This window comes from Canis lupus, chromosome X (genome assembly GCF_048164855.1).
Source record: "Canis lupus baileyi chromosome X, mCanLup2.hap1, whole genome shotgun sequence".
Taxonomy (NCBI): domain Eukaryota; kingdom Metazoa; phylum Chordata; class Mammalia; order Carnivora; family Canidae; genus Canis; species Canis lupus.
This window is the reverse complement of record NC_132876.1, coordinates 92,711,132-92,720,090: the sequence shown is the minus strand read 5'-3', so window position 1 is coordinate 92,720,090 and position 8,959 is coordinate 92,711,132. Positions and strand designations below refer to the sequence as shown.

The window sequence follows — 8,959 nt, the reverse complement described above, 5'->3', positions numbered from 1 at the left end:
TTCTACTGGTTATAAGTCAGCTATAAGTCCACTCAGAGTCAAGAAGAGGGGACACACACTCTACTGTCTGATGGGAGGAAAGTCAGGGTCACATTGTAGAGGAGCGCATGGACAGGAGATGTTGTTAGGGCCATATTTGGGAAATGTAATCTCCTACACAGGGTTAGTTGATAACAACAGATTGGGTGAAGTCACTGTAAAGCATTCAGGTCACCAGCCTGTCGAGAGACAAAGAAAGGAGGCAGAAACTGCAGAACATTTATATTCTTGCATTCATAAGAGCAAAAGGATCCAAGAAAACAGTGGGGATTTAATCAAGTCAGGGCAAACTTTCAATAAAGGTTTCATTCTGCATTCTATACTCCAGGTTACTCTGTGATGATGGTTTCTCATAGTCATTCATTCATCATTTCACAAACTTAATATTGAGTGCCCACTACATAGGACTATTCCAGGCTTTTGGTGCATATCAGCAAATAAATGTAACAAAAAGCCCTATCCTCATGGAGAGTGTATTCTCGTGGAGTCGTGATATTAAAATAAGAAATAGTGCTTGTGAATTCAGTAAAAGGCAATTATAGACAAGGCCTCACATGGTCTAAAGAACTAGCTCCAACCGGAAGGATGTTCTGGGCTGAAGTTTTGCCAGGTGATTGTGCAACAGACCAAGTGGTGGGGTCTTTGGGAAAGACATTTATAGGTAAAAGGGCTAATTTGTCCTATGAGTTTAAGAGCGCTTCCGGAAAACTGCTAACCTCTTGCTTTTCCCAAACCATGCTGTTTTACGTCCATCTGGTACCCTTTGTTCTACTTGTTGGCATCACAGCCCCAAACCCGTAGGGCCTCCAATAATGCTCCCCACCCTGTACACACACCCTCTGCCATATACTTTGGAGTTCCATGAAGACACCCTGCATTTTTCATGTGATTCACCAATAGATTAAGGCAGGTAAAAATGGGTCAGTACTAAGGCTAGACCTAAAGAAGTCTTGAGTGTTTTCACTGGAGCTCTTGCCCCTCTGCCTTTGCCACACAGGCATGCTGCGATTAGCTGGAGGATGGGAGACAAGTGAACTAGAGCCCAGTTGCGCCAATCTCCCCAAGCAACAGCTAGCCCAGCCCTAGACACATGAATGAGCCCAGCCAAGGTCCCAGATACATGAGCAATAAACTTACAGTCTATGAGGTTTTGTGGTTGCTTGCTATACACCATTTTGGGGCAACAGAGGGGGTGGCACAACTAGGAAACGGCAGAGCTCCTTCTCTGGGAGACTTGCTTACAGGTCTTTTTGTTGTTGTTGTTGAAGTCAGTGAACACAAGGCCCTGTCATTGCTGCTGGTGCTACCGTGGCACTGGGATTTGCAAAAGGATAATCCCAGTCAAAATGAACAGAGTTGCCTCTAGATTCATGACAAGGGGGAGGTGTGGAGGAATGAAGTGGAATAAGGCTTCATTTCTGCCTGTGAAAGTTTGCATTTTAGGCCTTCTTATCTGAAGGGACAAAAGTCACTCCTAATGTTTATTCCGATCAAGGGAAGAGGAAGAAGCCCCAAGAGGAAGCTAAACATTCCAGTTGCTCCTCTGATACCCTTAACCCATCAAGCTCCCTGCCTAAAAGTGGACTTAGCTTTTTTATCATTATAATTAAAAATAAGCCTGTTTTGGCAGCGTTAGAGGAGGATGGAGACCATAGCACCCACTATGTGGATGCGTCAGTCCTGCCAGTAATCCTGGCAAACAGAGCTCCTTTTCCAGAATGCACGGAGCAAGGACTGAGGGGCAGTCAATGTAATCTCTGCCTCCAAATCGTTGACAATTACCACTTTTGAGGAAAAAAAACCCACCTCCAAACAAAACTGTCCTTTCAAGTAAGCGAAGTAGTTGCTCTCCCCACCAAGTGTCAGGAACTTTTCCACCACTTATTCTTTTGTGTCTGGCACAATCCCTATCAAAATGCAAATACCCCTGGGAGAGGTGACCTCTTTGGCCTTCACTGGTCAACACTTTGGGAATGGAAGCATTACTTTAAAACAGCTGAACAAAAGAAAGGCAACTTGTTTGTGTAATTGTTCATTTTCTGTCTTGCCCAGTGGACTGCAAGCTCCAAGAGGTCTAGGACCGTGTCAGCTTGGTTTACCCATTTATTTCCAGAGTCCAGGACACAGAGGAGACCCTCAGTAATGCCTGCGAAAGGAAAGCAGAAGAAACAGAGGGAGGAAGGGAGGAAAGAGGCAGCTAAGAACACGCAGAAAAGGGTAAAAATGCCTAATTAAAATTCTCACGCAGCATTTACCCTTCTATTAACTAGTTAATGACATCAACCTCTTTACTAGGCTCTTACTACGCATGCATGGGAGGGAGAGGTCTCTAGAGTAGGAGAAACACAGAGCCCCCACCCTCTTACCTTAACCTGGTGTGGTTCTTTGCATTTTTACTTCTGTATACTCCAAGAAAAGCAACACGACAACGAAGGCCAAGCAAGTTTCTCTATGAGGCCTTCCACCGATTCGACGCTTGAGACGTGATGTACTCAAAGCCCTCAGCCTTTGGGATTGAAACATTCAGAATGAGAACGCCAAAGTGACCAAGGTGAGAAAACAAGTTTCAGGAGGGCACTCCGTTTTCTCCTAGTTCCCCCCCTCCGCCCCCCAGTTCAGTGGCTTCTCGACCTTTAGCGTGCCCGTGAATCACCTGGGGGTCTTGCTAAATATGCTGATTTTGATTCGATAGGTTTGGGGCGAAGTCTGAGCTGCTGCGTTTTTAACACGCTCCCAGGTGATGCCGATCTGCTGACTCGAGGGCCACACTTGGAGTATACTAGGGACTCGAGGTCTTCACCTCCACCGCCAGGTGTGTGCGTGTGCGTGTGCGTGCCGGGTCTCAGCTTTCCGGATCGGTCCCGCACGTCCCTGGCCTTCCGCCGAAAAGGGAGGAGCCGGGGGCGGAGCGGGAGGAGTGGCGCGGGCCCCGCGTGGGTCCTGCCGGCGATCACCTCGGCCCCTTGGAGAGGCGGCCGAGCTGCGGCGGCGCAGGAGGGGGCGGGTTCGGCGAGGGCGCGGCCTCTCGGAGGGGGGCGGGCGACGCGCATCCCCCGCGCCCGCCTGGGCCACTCGGGAGCTTCGCGGCAGCCCGGTGCCCCACTTGGCAGTCCGCTCCGTGCTTCTTCCTCGCGCCCGCCTCCTCTTGTCACCTCCCGTCTCAGCCTCCCTGCTCCATCCCCGCCGCATCGACCGCCCGCCGAGCGCCTCCGAGAGCGAGAGGTGGTGCGCGGGGCTTCAGGGCGCGCTCTCAAGCGGACCCCGGCCCGGCCGCGGGGGGCTCGGGCAGCAGCATGGACACCAAGCGCTGCTTCGCCAACCGCTTCGATGACTACCAGGGCAGTCTGCTGGCGGGCCAGTGCGAGGAGGCGGTGGCGCCCTTGGTCACCGCCACCATCGAGCGCATCCTTCAGGAGCTGCCCCCGCTCGGGGGCGGCGCTGAGGCCCGGGGGGCAGCGGCCGCGGCCAGCAGCTGCCAGGGCGGGCTGTACGGCGGCGTGGCCGGGGTGGCCTACATGCTCTACCACGTCTCTCAGAGCCCGCTCTTTGCCGGGGCCCGGGAGCGCTACCTGCGCTCGGCCAAGCGCCTCATAGACGCGTGCGCCCGCGCCGAGGAGTGGGGCGAGCCGGACGCCGACACCCGCGCTGCCTTCCTGCTCGGGGGCGCGGGCGTGTACGCCGTGGCCACGCTCGTGTACCACGCCCTGGGCCGGTCCGACTACGTGCAGCCGCTCGGCAAGTTCCGGGCGCTGTGCGCCGTCTGCGCGCCGGTCTCCTTCCTGGAGTGCGGCTCCGACGAGCTGTTCGTGGGCCGCGCGGGCTACCTGTGCGCCGCGCTCGTGCTCAAGCAGAAACTCGCCCAGGAGGTAAGAGGCAGCCCCGGCCGCGGGGGGGCGCTCGCCGCCTGCCCGGCCCTTCCCCGGACTCCCGGCCGCGGGAGCAGCGCCCCCCGGCTCTTCTCTTTGTTACTCGGTCTGGCGCTGTCATCTCCTCAGCCTCCAGAGGTTTCTCTCCCGGTTTCATCCGTCTTCCCTCCTCTCTTTTAGAGCCTCTCGTTTGTTGGGATTGCGCGTCTTTGCGCTTTGTTCCCGTTTAACGCCCAACGTGGCGTCTCCCCGGATGCCTCTGCCCAACAGCTTCCCGGAGGTCCTTTCAAGTGAGGGGGGGAAAAACCCCGAACTCCTTGAAAATGAGATTTCCCTTCCTTTGGTCCTCCTGTCAAAAAGCCGAAGCACTCTCGTATGTTAAGAGCGCTAGCAAAGTATTGGAAGTTTCGGGGGCTGGTAAGGCTGTCATTGTTTCCATCGCTAACGGGGAGGTAAATGGCTTCTGCGACCCCCCCCCCCCCCCCCCGCCTCGGTCTGTAACCCAGAATTACTGCCCAGCTGCGGGTCTGATGTACTGACTCTGGTTGCTTGCTATTTGGTTCATCTCAGGGCTTTTTTTTAAATGCATATCTGATGAGAGTGTCCTTCTGGATGCATAAATGTAGACAGAAGTTTACCCCATTGTAATCGAATGTGCATTTTTCATTTTAGAACGTGTAGTTAGAAATGTCGAGACGACAGTGTACTTGACAGAGCAGGTTTTCTTAATGAATAGCTTTCCAGTAGCTCTTTGAAGTGAATTGGATTTCACAACTACATATGGATTGTTTTTCTTTTCTGGATTCACTTTGAATACAACATGTGACTGTTAGAATGTGCCAGTTCCTGTGGGGGGAGGGGGGAATCCTCCAAAGATCTTAGTAACTAGAACTGAAAGAGGCATTTTCATTCATAACCCAGTGGAGCCAAATATTGTTCTAGGGAGGAAGTGACACATTCAACATGACTTTATTTGGGTGAAAGAGACATTTGAAGAAAAATTAAGGGTATACGGTGTTTTAAAAGTGCAATTAACTTAGATAACTTCTAAGATAACAGGCAGACTTGATTTTGTTTTTATAGCAGGTGAGGTTGATCCAAGTGAGGAAAAAAATCACTGAAGACTGTGTACTGTGCTAGCGCGGTAGCAAAGATCTGTGTGACAAAGTTGTCTTGAAATAGTTCATTCTGCTTCTGAGTCACTGTTATCTGCTAGCAGTTCCCTAAGGGCCCTTCCAGTTGTAGAAAACCTTTTAGAAGGCCACAGGGCTATTTACATATCATTTGCATTACATTTGCATCTGCTCCTCAGACCTTGCAGTCTGGTGGTAGGCAATTTTCAAATAGGTGGGGGTTTTTTTTGTTTTGTTTTTGGTTTTTGCTTTCCCTTTTTGTGCTTTGGAGCCTTTTCTCCAGAATGGAGTGGCAAAGAGTGTGAGACTCATCAGGTCATACAGGTAGAAACAGACCACAAGGACTCATTGCCCTAAATGGTGGCCCAGGGCCAGTCTGCAACGCTGATCCAAAAAGACATTTATTAAGACCTCTCTTTTGCGCTCATGCCAAACCAAATCTGTCTTTTTCTGCTAATCAATTTGAGGTGCTTTGACCCCTGCTTCTAGAAGACAGAACAAACTCTGAGGGTTAAACACTGCTCCCTGTCCGCCCCCCCCCCCCCCAAAACTCCAGCTCAACCTGAGCAAATAAACTAGTCTCAGTGCCAGCCTCAGCTGCAGTAATCTGAGAAATTCAGGCTTGAAAGGTGCAGGGCAGGGGCTAAGCACGCCTGGCTGGAAGCCCTTATGAGGGGGGAAAATACATCTTCTGCACTATTCCCACTCCCACATCCTAGTCAGCATATGGCTTTGCCCTCAGTAGATGATCCATAAACGTTGATTAAATTGAGTTGCCAAATTCTGTCATTTCTCTATAAATAATCTGTTATTATGTCCTGGGTTTCTTGCCTTCCAATGTCATTTATATTCGCTTTCCTCTGGCAGTTCCCTCAGTTATCCTAGTCTAGATCCTCCCCACACTACTTGGCACAGCTTTGGCACCTAATAGTCGACTGAATGAATCCCCATTTACTGGGATTAGTACAATATACTCAGCTGGATTCTCTCAAGCCATTACATGTACCACTTAGGAACCAATCTTAAAAGCACTTCATTATGCCATTTCCCCACTCAGCATCCTACAGTGGCTCCCTATTACCTTTTCTCCCGTGGCTTCTCATCTTTCTCAAAGCTAAGGTCCTTAAAATGGCCGACAAGGCCCCACATGATTTGGCCCCCCTGCATACCTATTCCACTTTTGCTCACTCTGCTTCAACCACACTGGCCTTCTTGCTGTTTCAGGCATTTATTGTCTCGGGGTATTTGTACTCGCTGTTCCCTTTGCTTGGAATACTCTTCCCCTAGCTATTTTTATAGCTAGCTCTCTGACCTTGTATAGGTCACTACCTCATCAGTGAAGCCTTCCCTGTTCACCCTCTTTAAAACTGCAACCTTGTCCCCTAACTTTGTGCCCTTTTCTTGTTTCATTTTACTTGTTTATTGTCGTTCCAATTAGAAGATAAGCTCCATACATGTGGAGAATTGTTTTTTTATTGCTATATTCCCCTCATTAAGATGGTACCTGGGACATATTTAGGGTTCTCAACTTTTCTTTTGGTATTATTACAAATATTTTTTATGCCACTCATTTTTAATTGTGACTCATTTATCAAGATTTTCCTTTACGGTGGTGCTTTTGGTGTCCTACTGGTAGGAATACGTCCTATTGGTAGGAATTCTTTCCTACCACTAAGGAAATATGTGTTGCCTGAATAAGTGAATACTAGTTTCTTAAAAATTTTGCCTCAGATTGAGGGTAACCTTAGCCCAGTGCATGTTAAACTTGAACCTTCGTAGGAATCATCTACAGATCTTGTCAAGAGAATACAGGCTGATTCAGCAGGCCCGGTATTGGGCCTGGGATTCTGCATTTCTAACAAGTTCCCGGGTGATGCTGCTGGTTCAGGGACCCTACTTTGAATAGCAAAGGCAGTATAGTGCTGCATAGGTTTTGGCATACCAGTCATGTCTATTAAGATATGCTATAAGACACCATTCTCTGGTGTCTTGGCTTGATATATTTTTTTATAAGGTTGTAGTTGAGAATACTGATTGCTGTATCCTATCATTCTTTCATTATAAGGAGCCACAAGGGAAATTTCTCTCAGTACTTAGAAACAGGAATAGTTGTGCTCCTCCTGGAAATTGATTGAATTTTTTAATCTTCAGAATATGTCACATAACTGACATGTTTCTTATTTGATGCTGGCTACTAGGGAGCATATGGCCAGAATTGTCCACATAAGCTTGTGTAAAGTGCCTTCTCACATGTACCTTCATATACAGGTGTTTCATTTGGGGTTTGTAATTTTTTCTTCCTTAGTTTACCCTTTTTTGACTTGTCTTCCTTCCATCTGATTTGATTGTACTGATAAAATTCAGAGAGGAGAAAAAAAATGTGTGCATGTGTGTCTATGTATGGTAAAGAGACAGTGACAGGAATAGTCACTCTAACCAGGTAATATATTTGTGTTCAATTTGGCTCTCCTGGAAATACTCAAGGGAAGTAGCTTTAACGGTTTGTTAAGCAGATACCCTTGAGCAATGGGGCACTAAAGTCCTATGAAATCACACCATAAAAACTTGTATTGGGTCCATTCTGCTTTCCAGATTGGTGAAAATGTAGCAGGGAAAAGGAAGTTAGAAATAGTGGAGGGATAAAGGGGACACCTGGGGACCAGAGTTAAAATAGTAACTTTGCCATTGGGGTGACCTTGGACAAATAATTTTAACATCTCTAAGCCTCAATTTCCTCACTTGTAAAATAGATGAATGATTGCTTCCTTATCCACTTAATTCTGTCGTTTATTCCTTTGTTCAATTACTGTCAGGTTTTTTACCTGTGCCAGGCCCCTTGCTAGATACCAGGAGTTCGTAGTGAACAAAAATCAATATAATGATGTTACCACAAGTGCTCTGAAAGAAGTAAACAGGAAATAACTGGGGGCAGGGAAGGAGAGGGGAGGGGTGCTGCTTGGCAGACATCAGCAAGGAAGACTTCTCTGTGGAGGTGATGTCCTGGCTCATCATTGAAGCATGAACGTGAAGTGGCTGCTTTAAGAGCAAGCAGGCATTTCAGGCAGAGGAGACAGCAAGGATGAAGCCCCCCCCCAGGTGGGAATCTGCTTGGAAATTTCAAAGAAATGGAAGGCTGCCAGCATAATGGGAGCAAAGTGAGCTAGGGCTAGATGGATGGGAGAGCTCCAGACCAGGTAGATGCTGTGAGCAGGATCAAACCAGATTCTACAGGGCCAGGTCAGTCTGGAGTTTGCACGTGTTTCAGGCTTAAGTGGCAATGTCTTCATCTTATTTAATTTTTAGAAAGATCACCTGGATTTTCTGTATGAACAGTGGATTGAACAGTATTAAGAATGGTCACAAGGGGGGCTGGTGTCTGGGGTCTAAGCCCCTTTTGTCCCAAGGACTCCTTTGTAAATCTGTTGAATCCTTTGATACCCTTTAGAATAGCATTTTTAGGTGTATATAATCAAACACTTAGAATTACAAAGGAAGCCAATTATATCGACATTCAGTTACCAAGACATTTAAAAAAAATTGTGCTGCAGTTGCACTTATGTTTCTTTATTAACACGTTAAGTAACAAGATTTTGCAGCAAGCCTAAGGATTATGGTACCTTTGAAAGAGTGATGAGGGTCAATGATATTTCGAGCTGTCTTCAACAACTGCAGTGTGATATGAATATAGCTGTGATTTCTATAGGTGGCAAAGTCACAAGTACTTTGGTGGTTTGTGGTCTGCATTTGTAATGAGAAGAAATGCTAAATTGTTTAAATGAGATTTGAGGAAATACAGATGTGATTTTATTTCCTCAGCCAAAGGGGGCTGGTCTGGTAGCTGCCGTGGTGACTTACTTTAAATAAAGTGCCTAGTATAGTGCTTGACACCCAGTAGCTGCTTAATGAAATTGATGTTCTTTC

General features: G+C 47.7%; 1 protein-coding gene and 1 long non-coding RNA gene across 2 annotated transcripts in view; one reads left to right on the top strand and one right to left on the bottom strand.

Moving 5' to 3' along the window:
- Nucleotides 1-2,055: 2,055 nt before the first annotated feature.
- On the bottom strand, nucleotides 2,056-2,925 carry LOC140627203 (uncharacterized). Its single transcript, XR_012026067.1, has 3 exons — nucleotides 2,693-2,925; nucleotides 2,406-2,545; nucleotides 2,056-2,185 (listed from the first exon to the last, which is right to left on the bottom strand). It is a non-coding gene; the product is annotated as an uncharacterized lncRNA (long non-coding RNA).
- A 202-nt stretch (nucleotides 2,926-3,127) lies between these two features.
- LANCL3 (LanC like family member 3) overlaps nucleotides 3,128-8,959 on the top strand; it is a 102,660-nt gene continuing 96,828 nt past the window's right edge. Inside the window, exon 1 of the mRNA XM_072818268.1 lies at nucleotides 3,128-3,905. Coding sequence (XP_072674369.1) covers nucleotides 3,333-3,905 — 573 coding nt within the window. The 5' untranslated portion in view covers nucleotides 3,128-3,332. The remainder of the gene's footprint in view (nucleotides 3,906-8,959) is intronic.